This window comes from Scophthalmus maximus, chromosome 11, assembly GCF_022379125.1.
Source record: "Scophthalmus maximus strain ysfricsl-2021 chromosome 11, ASM2237912v1, whole genome shotgun sequence".
NCBI lineage: Eukaryota > Metazoa > Chordata > Actinopteri > Pleuronectiformes > Scophthalmidae > Scophthalmus > Scophthalmus maximus.
In genome coordinates this window covers 16,489,488-16,508,583 of record NC_061525.1, presented here as the reverse complement: position 1 = coordinate 16,508,583, position 19,096 = coordinate 16,489,488, and the positions used below count along the sequence as shown (strand labels likewise).

At 40.9% G+C, this 19,096-nt stretch overlaps 1 protein-coding gene across 6 annotated transcripts in view; it reads left to right on the top strand.

Annotated features, from left to right (window-relative positions):
* Positions 1-19,096, top strand: part of LOC118299815 (cytoplasmic dynein 2 heavy chain 1) — a 90,310-nt gene that overhangs the window by 61,208 nt on the left and 10,006 nt on the right. For all 6 annotated transcript variants that reach the window (XM_035623851.2, XM_035623854.2, XM_035623853.2 and 3 more), the window contains 11 exons: positions 307-467; positions 1,217-1,342; positions 4,553-4,663; positions 7,299-7,368; positions 7,902-7,987; positions 11,101-11,176; positions 11,506-11,732; positions 12,671-12,775; positions 16,323-16,439; positions 18,273-18,380; positions 18,870-18,971. In XM_035623851.2, coding sequence (XP_035479744.2) covers positions 307-467; positions 1,217-1,342; positions 4,553-4,663; positions 7,299-7,368; positions 7,902-7,987; positions 11,101-11,176; positions 11,506-11,732; positions 12,671-12,775; positions 16,323-16,439; positions 18,273-18,380; positions 18,870-18,971 — 1,289 coding nt within the window. The remainder of the gene's footprint in view (positions 1-306; positions 468-1,216; positions 1,343-4,552; positions 4,664-7,298; positions 7,369-7,901; positions 7,988-11,100; positions 11,177-11,505; positions 11,733-12,670; positions 12,776-16,322; positions 16,440-18,272; positions 18,381-18,869; positions 18,972-19,096) is intronic.

Here is a 19,096-nt window from a genome sequence, read left to right as displayed (position 1 = left end):
AACCTCCCTTCCCCATCATCCCCCATTAGGCACCATCTACCCCTCCCTGTTCATGCCCTCCCTCTGTTTCCCTGTCATCTTTTCCCTCTTGATTTGGCCACCATGTGTCTCCATCTTGCCCTTTGCTGCTACTTACTTGCATTTACCTTGTCTTCTGCTTTCATCTGTACCCTCTCTGTGCAGTATATCTAGTGACTCTGACTTTGAGTAGCATATCAAGTTGAAATATGTTGAAACGAACTTTACAGATAAACATTTCACAGCTTTAATGCTTTTCCTGCCTCCTCCTCCTCCTCTTCTATGCAGGTATGAAAGAGCTCTCCCCCCCTCCACTGAACCTGCGGCGTCTCTTCACAGAGACATTAGAATGGGAGCCGGTGTTGATCATCATCTCTCCGGGGGCAGACCCGTCCCAGGAGCTTGCAGAACTAGCTGCAGAAACCATTGGCAGAGACAACTATCATGAGGTAGTGGATAACAGGATAAAGTGGGGAGAAGTCATGGCAGATTAGCACAACAACATCACAATACCAAGATCAGATCTGCAGAATAGGATATTGTTCACATAAAACAAGAGAGGCACAGCTGGTTGAATCTTCTATTGAATCATAGTTTTTGTCAGTGCAAGGTGTTCATCAATTGTAAAATTTCAAGACAGCAAGAAGTCTGTACTTGTCTGTACTTCCTTCATTTCAGTTTGAGTTGTATTTCTGTGGGGTTTCAGTTCAATAAATTAACACCTGCTGCCAAAAAAAACATCAGGCTGCATAGTTTAACGTATGTTATTTACATTTTTCCAAATATATATTTTTGGTCTCCGGTTTAAGATTTATTTTTCTTTTTTAAGTATGAAGATCTACGCAATCACACAAGCAGCTCAAAGTTTTAGAGCTTCCGATTTATTCAACCATATAGTTTATAAGATTATTCTGGCAGTTCACAGACAATATGTTTTTCGTTTTTTACTGTACTACATATAACATTAGTATAAATCACATCAGTTATATATAAATCAGATTGGTTAAGAGTTACTTGCTTCTATGTGGGGGCTCTATTGAGATAAATCACATCACACGTTTCTTTCACTGAGGGAGAGAGAGATGAATTAAAATATTGCATCAGATTATCTGGCCCCAACTTCAAAAAAATTACAATGTAGAATCAAATTTTGTAACTTTCCACCTCCCTCCCTCCGTCACTCTTTCTGTCTGTCTAGATCTCCATGGGTCAGGGACAGGCTGACGTGGCCTTGGCTACACTCAGAGAATGTGCCCGAAATGGAGACTGGCTTTGCCTGAAAAACCTGCACCTTGTCACTGCATGGCTGCCGCTCCTGGAAAAAGTAGGTGCCTTGTAATGTTGTAATGTGTAAAAGTCTTTGTGTGTCTGGTGAAGCCTTAGGGACAGTTTTTTTTTCATGTGTCTGTATATTTGTTTGTCAGAGATTATTGTTTTCTTTTCCTTGTTATTTTGTGCTTTTTTATTAGTATTATTCACATGTGGTATTTTTAGCCATATTTGAGCAACTTGTGCAAAGCAAGAGGTATATGGTGAATTCTTTATGTATATTATGTGTATTCAATTGGTTTCATCTGCAAACTCAGAACTAGACAAGCACTGAATCCCACGCACTGTACCTTTAAGGGGAAAGGTCAGTTGAAGCGGGACCCTAGAGGATGTTCTGTACTTAAAGATGCCCAGTGGAGTTATTTTAACATTCAGTGTTACTAAAACACATGATATGTATCCTCAAGCTCCAACAAATAGGTCAAATGCTGGCAATTGCTCTGGGTATTAGTGCATATCTACACACATTACTACCACCTATTGGTCAGAGAAATAATTTGAACGCATGAGCATGACTGTGTACGTGTGCGTGAGACTCCCTAAACAGAGTTCGACTTAAAGTTGAAGTCCAATACTCCACGAGGTACCTTTACAGTTAACAAGCAAATTCTAGTTTCACTCTGCTTGTGAATGTTTTTCTATAATACTGTGTAGTGCACCACTGCAACGCCACTGTTTAAAAAAACAAACAACACTTTCGCTGGCTGCTTAAATTTCCGTTTCTGAAATTACCATAACCCATGTTAGTCAGTGTGCTGTTGTCTGTGTGGCTGTTTTAGTGGCCAAGTCTATTTGGCTTTCTGTGTGTTTGTTTGTGTATGTCTGGACAAACATGTGTTTACATACATGCTTGATTTACCTGTAATGAGTGTGTGTGTGTGTGTGTGTGTGTGTGTGTGTGTGTGTGTGTGTGTGTGTGTGTGTGTGTGTGTGTGTGTGTGTGTGTGTGTGTGTGTGTGTGTGTGTGTGTGTGTGTGTGTGTGTGTGTGTGTGTGTGTGTGTCACATTAAGTGGGTTCATTTCTTTGTGTTTATTTGTGTCCAGGTGCATTTCCTGTGGTTCTGTTTAGTGCCGTGTAACTGTAGCAGGTCATATCTCACTGGGAGGCTCAGCTGTTGGCATTGATTGGCCTCTCTCTGTGTGTTTGTGGGTGTGTGTGTGTGTGTGTGTGTGTGTGTGTGTGTTCGTGCGTGCGTGCGCGTTTGTGTGTGCGTGCATGTGTGTGTGCGTGCGTGCGTGCGTGCGTGCGTGTGCGTGTGTGTGTGTGCGTGTGTGTGTGCGCATGTGTGCGCACACACACACACACACACACATGCGCACACACACACACACATGCACACATACGCACGCACGCACACACCCATGGAGATGTTTGTGTACCCTCACCTGTGTGTCTGTGCGTGTGTGTATTCATGCATGTGTGTGCCCTGGGTGAGCCAGAGATCCCTCCTGTCCAGGGTCGTCTGTGCTCACAGTGTGACTCTAACCATGGCTTAATACAGCTGTCGTCTTCTACTTATGTCCTTCCTTACCTCAGCTCACCTCTCTCTTCTCCCTACCTCTTCAATTTTGCGTTTTGTTCCTGTTTTTCTCCTTTTCATTTCATCTGTCTTCCTCCAAGTTTTCCTTAACACTCCTCCTGTCCCCCTTTGTAAAACTCCTGTTCCCTTCCGTCTCTCTCTGTTTCTTTGTGTAGAACTTTGCCCAGCAACCGTTGAGGTCCCAGCAGTCAAGCTTGAAATGAAAAACTGGTGCAACAAGGGGATTGAGGGAGGCAGAGAGCATGGGAAAGAAAGAATGAAGAAACACTAGATGTGAAAATAGTGAAAAAGATGAACTGAGCCTGAGCAGGCAGGTGTAAATTCTACCAAGAGATTGCTTTGTTTTTAGTGTCTGTCTCTGTCTCACTTGCTCCGTCCATTTACTCTGTCTATTCTGTCTCTCAGTGTAGTTTCAAAAATGTTCCCTCTTCTTTTTGCCATCTGTCTCGCCAGTCGCTCCTTCCTTCCCTAAACCAGTTGGTCAGTTAGAGTGAAGAGAAGAGAGGAAGAGCGGAAAGTGTTCATAATTGAAGTTGGCAGTGCAGATGTCCTCTCATCCCTGTCCACTCATATTCTTCCACTTGCATTGTTTCCTGTCGCTCATTTTTCACATCTCTGACTCCCTCCATCTACTTATGGATCTATCCCTTTATTTATCAATCTAACCCGATGTCTCTTTGTATGTCAATATGACGAAAACAATGGAGTTTTACAGCCCATACAATACTGTTTATCATTTCTTTCAGAACAATTTGGATGTGTTCTAACAAACATGGTTTTTGATGAAATTAACCTGTGCTCTTTCTTACCATATTTGACAATATCTTATACCCACCTATCTCCCTGCGCTCTTTTTTCTTTGGTAATGTCTCTGCCTTGTATCTTACTGCATTACCATTGTTTGTTCCAGTGGAATTCTAGTTTACAAGAGACATGAGGTACACTCAAAATGAGAGGCGGGAGTTTTCTTCGAAAATCCTGTGTTCTCTGATTTTCTCTGATCGTGATCGCTTCCTGAGATCACGAGAGAGAGTGCGCATGTGTGCGTCCATGTGTGTGTTACCAATAAGATGACACAAGACCCGAGGTTTCCATCGTGCTATTTTTAACCACAATTATTTTTAGACGGATGGAAAGAGAAGGGGCAAGGAATTTATGAAGAGAATGGAGAAGAAAGCTGTAAACTGAGATGAGACCGTTAGCAAAGAGAGAGAGAAAGGGAGTGGAGCAAATGTATAAACTTGAGGTGAATGATTTGCCATTGTGGGTTTAAGTAACACAAGTTGTTGCATTGTTAGAAGGTTATTGATATTGAAAAAAGGTGAATCGAAAAGTGCATTCAGTGCAGCATAAAGTATTTGCTCTACTATTGGAATGAAAACTTGTCCGAATGAACTTCAGTGAACTTTGTGGTTGGTACTTGCACCTCAGAGAAAGAGGAACCTGTGTCTGAATCTCAATCAGATGGCCGGAATCTGTCTTTGTGAATATATTGTGCATACACTCAGACAGACTTAATCCTTCGCCAGGCTAAAGTTTAGAAAATAGGAGATGAGGAGCTGAAGACCTAAGCCAGATATGACAGCACAACTGTTACACTGATACTCCTGCTACGATTCCATCGCTTTGTCTAATGAGTCTAATGTGTGTACTGTCTTTCACAGGAGCTAAATGTCCTGCGTCCCAAAGCAGGCTTCCGTCTCTGGCTGACAGCAGAAGTTCACCCCAGATTCCCTCCTATACTGCTGCAGTCCAGCCTCAAGATCACTTATGAGGTACCCAAACACAATTCCACAATTACAAATACAGGTGTAAACACAATATCACTACAATACTACTACCGTAGTGGTTACAGTGAAGTTTAGTGCTGGGTAGCATTGACCTAATTTAAGCTGTAGTCAGACATGAATGTCCAGAAATTGAATCCGAACATTTTCCGGATTTTGTTTATCCACATACATAACGCACAACGCAGCAGGAGATTGTCCGAGTCAGACGCGTTCACACCAAAAGGAAATGTTCTGTGATATTACAGTGTGTGTCATCATAAAAAAATGCTGGAGGCAGGACATGACAATACAGTAACTCCACTGCGGAAAGCAGAGTTGTTTACAGTCATCAACTCACTCGCTGTGAGTCTTCCAGAGATTTTTCTACTTTATTTTCACATGGGCTCCTTTGGACATTTTCTGGAAGTTTTTCCAGGAGGCTGACTGGAAATGTCTCACCTACACACACACACACACACACACACACACACACAGACACACACACACACACCCTTTTGGAGGCATACTGTACAAAAATGCTTATCCATATCTATTTTTTGAATCTTTTCCTTAAATGTTCCATATATCGCCTGTTGGTTTGTACAGAGTGTAGCCATGTGTCTATTGCATACTCTACAGGATATGACTGTTAATACATTGAAGTCACATTTGGGCCCGATGGAGATACAGAAGCCTGCAGCTTGTGTGTTAGTGATGTGTGCTTCAGCACTCAGTGTGTTTCTGATGGAAGTTATGCTCATGGGGTTACTACTTCAGCAGCCAAGCATGCTGCCGCCTCTCCCTGGCTGTCTTTTTCTTTCCCCTCAGAAACTCACACTTTCATGGACTATCTTACTGACAAGTACGCACACACATCCTGACCCCCCCAAGTTATAACCGAGGCACTGCAATATATTATTTGTCGACTGCAGGACGAGAAAATGCCAACGTCTGGTGCAGTAGTTTAAATAGTTATAAATGTGAGCTAACAGCACGTGACACACACACACACACACACACACACACACACAAGTTGACATTTCCTCCACCAAGCCTCCTCTACAACCCACTTTACAAAAATATATCAGTCAGCAGTTAATTAACAAACTCAATTACTTACACACAGAATAGTAAAAATCTGTGACAGTGATATCCCAGCCATCATAGCTTTTCCAACCTGCCCCAAACATCACTCAACACAAAACCAGAATGCAGAAACTTCATGTGAGATAAAATCCTGACAGAATGATAATTGAACTAGTTAGTGTCAATTGTTAAGGTTGAATAGAGAAAGCGTGAGATGAACATTCAGTGATGCACAAAGGGAAAACTGCTCCGTTGCAGCCGGAACAAGTACAATTCAGACCGACTGTAGAAAAACTGTAACGCACCTTGCAAATTCAATCATATTTGACAACACATGTAGTGAGTTTGGCAAATGTAGTATTTATTCATTACTGACTGTACATATTATCAAAACCTCCAGATGGAGGAACCAAATGTTCAGCAAAGCTGATAATTTGTGAACTGATTTCAATGCATACTACATTGTTTATGTCATAATAAGAGCATATTGCTGACAGATGAATCAAACAACAGAAACTGAGATGCAGAATGCTCTGATTCCTGTAGAGAATATGTCAACTAAAGTACAATATAACATAGGAATGCAGCATGTATACAGTCTGAAGGATTTAGTTTGTATTTTTTTTTTACACGTGGTCCAATGTTTGCTAGTCCTGCACACTGGGTGTCGGCTTCAGCTAAACACACTGAACACAAAGCAGACTGAAAAGAACCAACATGACACACGTCCTGATTTGCTGTCACACCTTCTCTCTGGTCTTTGCTGGGCACTCGTACTTGATCCGGGGGATTTGGGAATCACGCTCTTGGAGATTTTAGTATAATGTTTCTTCCCAGTTCTCACAATTCAGCCTTCCAGTCTCACAGTGATGCAAGCTCACTTGACACCCTGACCTAGTAACATGATGAAAACAGAACAAAACAGTTGCACACTTTTACAGCTGGCCTCCAGTGTAACGGCTGTTTGTAAAGTCAATTTGATTTAGCGTGTTGTTGACAACTTTATTTATTTTGCACTCATTAAAGGTTCATCATCTATGAAGCACATAGATGAGAGATCTATTTTTTTACGTTCTTATTTTAAAATGCCACCAACAATCTAAAATTCCGAAAGCCAGGTGCAGTATATAATAGTTTCCTGCAGGTAGTTTCACCTCCCACTAATTTTTTTTAATTGAAGGCTTAATGACATAACTATGCATATATATGCTGTACAGATTTGCCACAGCGAATCAGTTAAAGAGCACGAGTTGCTCTGCAGCTGCAAGCCGCAGGGTGCTCTGGTTTAGTTGGTTAAAGTGCTTGTATAGTAAAGAGGTTATCCTTGGTTGAAATCCTAGCAGTTTTAATTTTTGGGCTCCCCAGCATTACCCAAATCATTTTATCATTCACTCTTCCAATGTCTATTATCAGTATCACCAAGGCCTTACAATTCTGTGTTTGTATGACTGTATGGTGTTTATAATAATAAAGCCAGGTTTTCTCCCCTCCCATTCATCCTTCCTTACCTTTTCCTGTCTGTATGTCTGTCCTCCCTTTCTTTTCCCATCTCCAGGCTCCTCCTGGGCTGAAGAGGAATCTGTTGAGGACATATGAGTCGTGGACTCCTGAGCAGATCAGTAAAGGTTTGCTCTTCTCTTCTCGTCTCTTTCTCATTTTAAATAATGCTGAAATTAGTGAATGTCTCTGCTTTGTTTTTAAGGAATTCATGTCAAAATACATCCTACATCTCTCAATTTATCATCGGTCAAAATGAGTTCAGCTCAGTCGGGGATTTCTTTTAAATCCCTTCTTAAAACATACTTTTATCAGCGAGCCTTTCCAGATTTTACTTGAGTTTTAATGTCTTTTGAACTGTATTTCAAAAAGTTTTTAGAATATGTTCATGATTATTAGCTTGAGCCATGAGTCCTGGGAACAATTCCAGCGAGTGAAATGAACAGCAGCAAATACGGCTACAACACAGCATTCAAAAAATTCTGAAAGATCCGTAACACAAAACAGAATGGTTAATATTCCTTTCAGTCATCTTCGTTGTATTTTGTTGAATGAATGGTAAGAAAATGTGTAACTGCTCTCAATGATTGTAAAACAAAGACACTCTGATAATGATTGATTATTGTAATTAGTTGGGATGCTGTTCATTGCTTGTGTTTAGGAGGCGTCCTGGCTCGAGCTCAGTCTCTGTTCTGTTTGGCCTGGTTCCATGCTGTCTGCCAAGAGAGACGCAACTACATACCACAGGTAAAATACACAGTTCTTCAGTTTTATCTCGGGACAATGAATCCAAACTACTCTAGCATTGAAATGTCTTTTAAAGAAGCAAAGACACAACATTTGTCAATATATTGCAACAGTCTGGGAAAATGCACAAACTGACAATGAAATCAGCTCCTTTCTTTAATATTACTGATATTGGATTATAACCTTTACATGGATTCTATAAGCAAAAGCTGCTGTCACATAGATACTTTTACAATTTATTTTTTAAAGCATTACAATGCGCTTTCATACCCCTCTGAACCTTTGGCTATTTCCAAGCCAGTTACTATAATGTATGATTAAACCCATTCTGAATCATAAGCACTGTGATGAGAGGAAGTTACACTGAATTAAATGTCATAGTCTATTTATACATAGACTTCCACTGAAACAAACGTGTTTGCTCATTGTTTTGTGCCACTGCAAAAATCTTTGTGTTTGTGTGTGTGTGTGTGTGCGCGATCGTGTGCGCGTGTGTGTAAGCCTTTGTAGTAAACTTGCCTACTGGTCAACACGCGTACAATGTACACAGCACAAAACACAATGCGGAACATGTCACACCTTCCCTTTGCAAACCCTTTGGTAAAACGCCTTTTTTTTACAATGCCATTGACAAGGGACATTCCAAAAATGAGCGCTGTTATCCCCATATTTATGCGATTATCATGGCTCAGCACTGTGTGACAGCAGGATTTTCTCCCTGCTCTGGACTGTGGCTGTCCAGATCAGTAATACACACAACCTGGTTGGATGACCTGTTGCACAAACCAGTTTGATTCAACACTATATATTGTGTCTTCCTATCTTAGTGAGTTAGGGGTGCTGTGCTGCCATGACATTGTCTAGTGAGTAGCAGATATGTCTAATGGTTTGTTTGAATATCTACGTCACATTCTGCTTTCTCCTCATATGTTCTTACACAATACCCATAGGAAGGATTACAATTCAGTTTAGAGTCCACTAAATTAAGGTTCTTGAGTCTCTGCCTTTTTTTTCTACCAAAAAAAGTCAGAGACTCAAATACCAAGATGCAGACACATTTTGACACAGGCAAAAGAGGATGTGGTTAAACCTGTAATTACTTGATACTTGCCCTGTACTTGATGCAATTTGCTGTGTCGTGTCCTCTCTACAGTTCCATTTACAATTTGGTAGCATGCCAATATGTGGCAGAGTCTCATGCTGCCCTGGGACTCATTTGTGCGTGTGTGCGTGCGTGCGTGCGTGCGAGTGTGTGAGTGAGTGTGTGTGTGTGTGTTGCATTGAGGCCTCAGAGTGGTCAAATTGTCTAATGGAGCAATAAGATATGTTTGCAGTTACAGCAAGTTTTGTTTTGAGTTGTTTTTGCTCTGCTTACCAACACACAATCAGAACACTCCCAGTAAACCAAAACACGAGGGAGAACAGTAGCAAAGAACATGTTTTTGTAATTAAATTGCCAAACTTCTGCACACTAGTCTCTTCTCTCTCTGTCTTTCCTGTTTCCTCAGGCTAAGCCCCAATGCCCCCCCTTAATCATTCCTCTCCTTGTAGAGTTGTTTGGAGAGAAAAAATATATTGATTGCCCGAGAGGACAATGTAGACCTACATATCTAACATACAGCCTATGTCTTATATGTCTCTGGGGTCCATGTCCGTGTTTCTCTTTCTCTAAATTCTCTCACTTTAATCTGCTTACTTCTTTGTCCCCTAATTTGATACCCCCCCGGCTACCATCTCACTTTTTTTTTCTTTCTCAGTCACTGAATGTCTGGGAAGGGTTGTAACTTGAGATGGTAAAGTGAGATTTATCTCCCAAAACATGATTGTCTAATTGTTGAAACAGTCACAACTCCTTTTTCTTATTTATTCTCTCCAGGCTCCCATCCTTTTAACATGCTTGATTTAAAGGCCTGGTTCAGACCTGGTATGAAATCCATGATACTGGGTGATCTGATCACATGTGGTCACCTCTAAGTACAGGTGTGAACACACCCAAGATGCAATGAGGACGCATTTGTGCTCACTAACACAACGTTCGCGGTGGTCTGGGACGCATGTGGCCAAATTCTTTTAGCCACGTAAATGCAAATTTGTCCAGGGCCACATTGGAGGACCTTCCTACTCAGCTGACGTATGCGGACCTGCTAGTATCTTATAATGAACCAAATGTTTTTTACAAATGGGGAAAATGTTATTTCGTGGTAAAGCTGCACACACACACACACACACACACACACACACACACAAACAAACATATCCACTGACTCATCTGTGTAGTTGGACTAGCTAAAAACAACACAATTTGGTCTTTTGCGAACAGAAATGGCAAACGTGTTTATTTGCATATAGAGCAAGGAAGCAAGATCCGATCACAAGTGCTCACCCGAGACACGTGGAGACGCATCCTAATGTGTGCACTGATGTACTCAGAGCTGTCCACTGAGCGTGTACAGTGTACAGGCTGTGTGTGTGTGTGTGCACATCCCTCACAGTGTTCCCCCAGCCCTCACCTCCTCATCCAACTACTGATGCTAGTTACTGCTGGATAGTAAAGCGCAATAAGCACAATCACAAACTGAGACTGTCCTTTCACTCAAGTTATGTTTTAACACTGAAAGTGTCTATGTTGTAATACTATGTATGTGTTCTTCTGCGCATGTTTGGTCATAATTTTTGTCTGATTGATATCAAGTTTTTCAGACTTTTTTCCTCCATGAAGCTTCTATTCTAATGTCCTGACTGTGTAGCAGGATGTCTTCATACATACTGTACATGGGTCTGTTATTTTGTTAAAAAAAAACTATAATCACAGATTCTGCTTGTGGCTAGATGGTTTCAAGACCGAGAAAATGAATGGTAATCTAATAGTAATGGTATACAGTAGCCTTCAGTCAACAGCTACTAGAGATTTCCCTTTCAGTTATTGCAGCATTATATCACGGCTGTATTAGGAAAAAGAATTGGTTGCACTGGGTTTCCGACTAACAACACACTGTAGTCAACAGCATACAGGTGTCTTTACCATGATATTTTGAGATCACGTTGTACGATCAGTGAAGTTAATGTTTTGTAATTGTTAAAATTCATTTTCCCATCTCTCTGCTTTTATCCAGGGCTGGACTAAATTCTACGAGTTTTCTTTGTCGGACCTTCGTGCTGGATTTGAGATCATTGACAGGCTTTTTGAAGGTAGGGGAGCTGCTAACAGATCGGAATGCGGTGGACAGCACACTACATTCAGCACAGCACACACGGTTATGAGAACTGGAATCTGCGAGATTGTCAATCATTTACCTCTTTAATTAACACCACCTATGATAGAGCATGAACCGAACAACTCAGCATTTGCATTTCAATGCCCTGCGTGTATGCATGCCCCTTTACCCTCTATTGTGTCTCCCTGTCTTTCAGAGTATTCAGTATGCATTTGTGCATGTGCACACTTGTTTTATTCTGTGCATACTCATTATTACACATGCGTATAGCTTTCTTTGTGTCTGTGTCTTGGTATCTCCAAGGTGGTAAACCTTTCCAGTGGGAGTTTGTCCATGGCCTTTTGGAGAGTGCCATCTATGGCGGACGCATTGACAACCCCTCTGACCTCCGCATCCTACGTTCTTACCTTGAGCAGTTCTTCTCCGCACGTCTCCTTTCATCCTCCCTCTCAGCCGGTCAGAGAAAGAGCAGAGGAGGAATACGCTTCTTTCCACCTCAGATGAGCCTCCCAGGTTCTTGCTCCATATTGGTAGGTTGTCAGGATAACACACTAGAGTTGCAGGCATAGGTGCTGTATGAAGGGCTCTTAAAATGTTCAAAGAATTAATTCTAGCTACAGAAAAAAAGAGCATTCCCTTCTTTTTCTACTGAATAGTTTAAAGTGCAGTGTAGTGTGTGCACTCCCTAATAGTCCCAGGTGCATTTGGCAAAAAGGCAAAACAATTTCAAAGAATTGGTACTCAATTCCTGCTCCCCAAGCAACTAGATTTATTGTTTGCGGTTTGGTCAGTATTGAAATTCCATTAGCCTGTGAAATGTTGGCTTCATTTTCAGTTGGTTTATTAAGTAGCGACAACAAATAAATGCCATTAGTTTCCCTCAAGTTCACCCAATTTGTGTTGTTTTTGTATTGCTGTTCATTTAGTTTGCATTCTATGGATGCAGTTTAGAATACATAAGTGGGTTTGTATGCCCCAAACGTTAATTAGATTCCTGCTCCTTTAGAGTCATATTATAATACGTTAGTATACTGCCTAGCCATTGAAAGAACATTTTGTAAGCAAAATAATTCAATATGAAAATCTATATTTTGACATTGGCAAATTGTTTGTACAATTAAACAGGCATTAGTAAGTAGGAGTGCACTTAATAATTTAAGCTTTTAAAGTACTTTTTGCCTAATGAATACTGTTAGAGAATCAGAAGTGAACCATACAAACAATAAAAGAATAAAATTTAAAAAAAATTTCATCCCATAGTCACATGTAGCAAACTACGAGAAGGTTGTAGCATGGTTTTTCTTGGAAATGTAAAACTGTTGTAGGTTTTTCTGTTGTCTGAGAGGAATGACATCATGGTCACACCTTCTCCTTCGCTTTCCAACTCTTTGTATCTCCGGTGTGTTACTATCGGTGCTTCTGGCTGCATTTCTGTATGTGACCTGCCTGTCTCTGCGTGTTTTCCCAGGACTACCGCAGTGTAATAGAGAATCTCCCAGAGGATGACAGACCTGCATTCTTTGGTCTGCCTGCCAACATAGAGAGATCCTCTCAGAGAATCATCAGCTCCCAGGTGCATACACACACACACACACACACACACACACACACACACACACCACAGCCTCAATCTCTACCTCACACAAACACACAGACAAACTCGCATGCAGATGGACTCTAACGCATATATACAGGAATGTACACAAGCACATTCATTAATACACTATTAATTACACTCACATACTGTACATGTCAGTACAAATAAGCAGCCAAAGCATATTAAGGGACCTACGTATCCTGAGTGAAGTGCTATCTCTGCCTTGGTCGTGTGTACCATTGAAGTGACTTCCTACTGAATGCAAAGCTTCATCTTGCTTGTTTGTGTTTATTTGCTACAAACAACCGGTGCATCAACAGTAAAGATGTTTGCTTAAGCCGACTAAGAACCTGCATTAACTGCGTTTTTGCATAGTTGTGTTATGTGTTTTCTGGCAGCTCGGAGTGAGACGGATTTTCAAAAACAAAATTACCAGGAAACAGGTGGTTGTGTTATGTTTCCTTCAGACTCCCCCTTTTCCTCTTCTGCCCATTATATAAGTGAAGTCAGCAATGGGAGCATTGAGTGCAGAAGTAAAAACTTTTCACATCCATTTCCCCTAATTTGCCCGTCTGCCTCAGGTCCTGTGTGTGTATTAGGGATCTCCTACATCAGCCAAATTAGGTATCAGAACCTGTCAGTTTATTTTAATGATTCAGTATATATTATATTAAAAAAACAACCACATCCAGATTGTTTGTTCATTCCAACCTATTACACCTTGGCTATGCCATCTGTTGTCTAGATTTTTCTCACTTATTCTCTGTCAACAACTCTACACTTTGTTGTTACTAAAAAAGCATGAAGATATATTCACCAACCATGTGTAGCAGCATGTGAAGGTGGTCACTAAAGATGCTTGTAATTTCAAACTTATAAAGGTTTGAACAAAGCCGCAAGCCTGTGTGTGTCTTTTAAACAAACCCATACGCCAAGTTGTGTTGCAGTCAATCACCTCCATTCTGGAGATATAAGAGCAGTTTATTTTGGGGTCAAGACTTCAATTTAAGTTTAAAGTGTTAAACCAGTCTGACATCCTTTTCAATTGTTTTAACAATAAAAATAAAATTCACCTTGCAGAGACATGAAACTAGGTTTAGAAGGGATAATCCATCACAGTGATTATCATGTTAAGGTTAAATTCTTACTCTCAATATGTGGAGTTGTGTTTGTAAATGTTAACTATTTTCAAAACATCTGCACTGCAGCATTGATATAACTTATATTGTGTTTGCCAGCCGTCTGATAAAAATGTAGAAGATGATTTGTTTAGGGAATAGTAATGGCCGAAAGGTTGAGGTTAGACATGTAGGTGTGAATGTTAGAGCAGAGCGCCTCAACACAGATTTGTTTGACATGGAGACAGGGTAACTTGTAGGACTGAAATTTGTAATGTCAAATAGAACATAAATACATTGATTACAAATGTCACTTCTATATAATCAGTTTGGGCTCGTTCAAACATCCTAGAACATAGAGCTGAGGTCATGCACAAGAAAGTTGAGTGGCCGTGTATTAGAGGCAAGGAAATGAACTCAGCAATGGAGGATCAACACAAGGAGTGAAGTGTGCGTGCGTGAGTGCGTGCGTGCGTGCGTGCGTGCGTGCCCACGATTGAGGGACACTGAACTCTTCTGATGAAACTTAACGCAACACAGTGTGACACATGTCAGTGTGTTAAGTCAAGGAGATACAAAACACCAGATGGAAGAGGAACGGGATGTTCAGACTTTTTTGTAACCAACCTCTTGTTTGTTTCTTGCATTCTCACAGAATGGCACTAACACAGTTTGCTTGTTAGCAGGATTACTCAAAATGTTATGGACACATTCGAATGGAAATGTTATCAAATATTGTCTCAGCCACGGTACTCAATGTATGGTGCATTATGTGCTTTTATGTCCAATGAGTGACATGAGTAAAAGTAGCAAGTGAAAATCTGTCAATAGCATATTATCTAGGGCTGAACGATTTGGGGAAAATATCGAATCGCGATTTTTTTAACAGATATTGCGATTGCGATTCGATTTGCGATTATAATTATCGAGCGTGCGTGCACACACACACACACACACACACACACACACACACACACACACTGACAGAGAGCGAGATGTGTTGAAGAGGAGAAGGGGAGAGAGCTCTCTCTCTGTTAGCAGTCTGTCTCTTTAACGAGGGAATAGTTGCGGTGTTCCTCACCTCACGGTGCCACGTGAGACATTTTCATACGGAGTAACAGTCTCAAACAACTCTCGTGTGGTTCTGTGTTCGTCACTACTGTCACTGACTTGTTGGCGCTGGCGGTGGCTGTGGCGCTGTGTCAAGCGCTGATACAGGTTGGTGGTGTTGCCACGTGAAGTAGCAACGGTAGCACGGCATGTTCTGCACAACACCTGACGCTGCGCACCATCCTCCTTTTTAAAACCAAAGAACTTCCACACCGACGTGCTGCCTCTTGCTCAGTAGGTGTCTTTAATGAACATCATCTTCACTAAGACCATGCGAAATGGTGCCCTGATTAAAAATCCTGATCCACAATCCTGGATTACACTGACTTAAAGTAAAAGCCTCCACTAAATTGACTGCACCCAGTGTGATCAAAATGGCCTGCCTTGCACATGGGCTTTGTTTAGTAACATTTTACTTTCCAGTTGGTGATGATGATAAATGCAGCATCTGCCTGGTAGTCATTGGTTGAGATCAGGATATATATTAATATATTTAAATCCCTATATATATTTGAACCCCAATATATTTTAAATCTCCATCCTCAGATGACCTCTTTTCCTGCTGTCAGGATAAAGTTCAAGATTAGCTATCTGTTTTATCCTTCCCCACTCTCTCTCTCTCTCTCTCTAACTCTCTCACTCTCTACCATACAAGCACGCGCACATATGCAAGCACGCACACACATATACCCTCACTTTCCCTCCTGAGCCGAGAAGATAAAGCCAGGTGTTAGTAAAGAGTTCTCCTGGACCAAATGAAAGCCATTTATCAGACACTTTGCCATCCACACAACACACACATATACTAAGTTGCACAACTGCACAAACACACACACTGTATCTAGGTAAGAGCACTATCCGGGACTTTTAAGCCTGAAGCTAAGCATGTTTGATTAGGTGTATAAGGAGCTGTTAGGAGATGTGTTTGGGGTCTGGCCTTTTTTCAATATATTCAATGTTTCCAGACCTGACAACAGTGATGACTGTCACTGCAGAGTGCAGCCAGCACATATGTACTGGAGATGATATTTTTATTCTATTAACATTAGCACATTTTGTCAACAGTGTGATGTAGTAAATACTACACATCCTTTTGGCCTACACAGTTAGGGGTTTTATCATCTGCTACACCTCTCTGTCTAAATATATGAAGGAATTTGCAAACAATAAGGAAATTGGGATTGATTTTGGGTTGACTTTTTACAAGTGTGCATGCAACGTACACATGACTAATCCAGAAACACCTTTTGTGCAGTTGAATCATGTGTCTGTGTTTATAATTGACTGTTTCACAGGTGATTTCCCAACTGCGTGTTCTGAGCCGCTCAGTAGCAACTGGGTCAAAGTTTGACAGGGAGCTCTGGTCAAATGGACTTTCCCCTGTCCTCAACTTATGGAAGAAACTCAATCAGGTCAGTTCTGTTTTTTTTGTTTATTTCAGTTTAGCTTGTTAACTCTTTACTTCTCTCACAAAACCAAGATATCATAGATATCAAGATAATAATCTTTTCTCTCTTTTATGTTGCCTTTGTTTTGATCTGAATCTTAACCTCATGCATACATTTCCACATCCCTGAAACAAGTGATTTAATTTTGCTGTCAAAACTTCAAACCCTATAATTGGCAAATGCTTATATATCTTAAACCAGTGGGTCATCACACGTATATGGTACCTGCTGAGTATTTACTATAGTTTAGTTGGAAAATAATTTTCCCTCCTTTTATTTTTATTTATTTTCACGCTTTGGCACTTCCATGCAAGTCATTATTTTCTGAGCAAAATCATGTTTTTACATTGCCCAAGCAGCAGCGACTAATCTAAATTAAAAGACGTGAAAGCTAATTGGAAATTAGTCGAGTCTAATTGAGCATCGTGTGCGATAGCCACAGCCTCGCTTAGCCAGACAGCACTGCTGTGTGCGGTTACCTGGAGACCAGCACCTTTCAAATCAAAAGGACATCTACCTCTACATTAAATAATTTAGCCACCATATTCCTGTTCCCTCACACTGCCCCTCTTATATTCACTCTCATGCTGTAAATTACAAACGTTATCCCTTTCCTCTACCCTCGTGTGTGGCTGTTCCTCTCTCTCGCTCTTGCCACCCTCTCTGACTTTCTTTCTCAGCCGGGCACAGTTTTATTTTGTACTTGCTGAGAGAATGATTGACTGTGTTAATGACTGTCACTGTATCAGCAGCGAGCTTTCCATAGATCACCATCTACGGCCGAATGCTTTCAATTAACTGGCCCTTTGTTGTCAGCTAACCCGCTTTCCCAATGTGTAGCTTGAGCTTGTGCATGTCCATCATGGGTGTCTTTGTGTGTCTGTAGGTTAGTGTCAGTGTGCATTAGCGTGTACTGTATATGCATGATTTGTGCATGTGTGACAAAGTGCACTTTTTGTGGATTAATTTGCATGTCCGTGTGTGTGTATGCAGATCCGCAAGTATTTATTTTGATGAATCTGTATGTCGTCTAGATGGAGAGGAGACCCCTGAGACAGCAGAAACGGTTTATTTGGCTGTTGAGTCATATTCTTTGAATAGAGACAATAGCAGAGCTGTCGACACGCTGAATAAAACACCCTGCCAGCTTTTTGTCTCTCGTCTTGTTTATCTCTTTCGTTCTGTCGTCTCTCTTCCTCTATCCAACAGACCTACTCTTCCTCTCCCGCTCTTTCCTCCTCTGCCTCTCACTGAGTATCTGCGTGAAATACAAACTAGGGTGCAAGTGCAGAGTGTGATATCTGCAACAGAATACAACAAAATATCTCTATTCATTTTTCTCCGCTTTCCTAAGCACTTGGTGTACTTATGTGTAGACATCCGTGTTAACTAATGTAGAGAAATTGTCATCCTGGTTTGCTCTGTAGACGGAAAGAGACAGTTTCCTGTTTGGTTACATCTTGTTATTGTGAAAGATGAAAAATCGTGAAACCTACAGGAAACACTGGGAGGATATATTCATGTTTTGGAAGAAGTGATTGGTGCTGCAGTGATTAGCACTGATGCCTCAAAGCAAGAATTTTCTGGAATTAAACTAGTGTTTGGATTTTGAATTGTCTCCCTTATTAGGATTCTGTGACTATCTTGGAAAATTATTTATTTCACATTACAGTGTCCTGTTTCTCTTCGGCCTTTTCTACATGTGCAGTATCTATTCTGTCTATCTACTGTGTTTATTCTATCTTCTGTCGATATGCCAATGTGGTTCTCTGTCTGTTTACTGTTTTTCTCTTCCAGGGCTCCACACTGATCCATCAGAAGGTGGCCACACCTGCAGAAGGTCATGGGTCCCCAGTCTTATCATTCATCACTCTGGAGCAGTTCAATGCTATCCGCTTGGTCCAGGTTTGTCAGTCTTACTAATGATAAATATTTTTAAATGATTGAGACAGAATAACTCAAAAATGATCTCTGGGTGGTGCTCATTTACCATTTGTGTTGTGTTTTGGTAAAAGACTTTTATATCAAATATTACAGATTGCAATACAAATGAGATACATATCTAAAAGTGGTAAGAATTATGGAAAGTGGGCTTTGCTTCATAAAGACGCATGAAATGAGTGTGAATCACAAACTGCTAGATTATGTACTTCATCTTCTTGTGGGAATTGGGTGACGCCACAGGTGCCACCGAAATGTGCATTCTCACCATTATTATTATTATTATTTTTTAAAGAAGCTATAAAATGAAAATTAGAAAGATCAATAATTCCATCTATCAATTAGTCACATGGTCTGTGGGTCATCATGAACCCCTGCAATCAAACTGCTGCTGCTTCACACGCTCTAAAACTTTGCCACCGTATGTGAAATAATATGTACGTGTTGTCACAGAGTATCCACCAATCCCTAGCTGCACTGAGCAAGGTCATCCGAGGGACTCAGCTGCTGACTCCTGATGTCCAAAAACTGGCCACTGCCCTGCTTAATCAAGAGGTAAGAAGGGAGCGAGCGTCTAAAATAATAGGTTTCATGAACATGCTTTGTGCTTGTGGGTGCATACAGTATTTGATGTTGTGTGAATGTGCGTTTTCAACAGGAAATGTTTAATATTCGATATC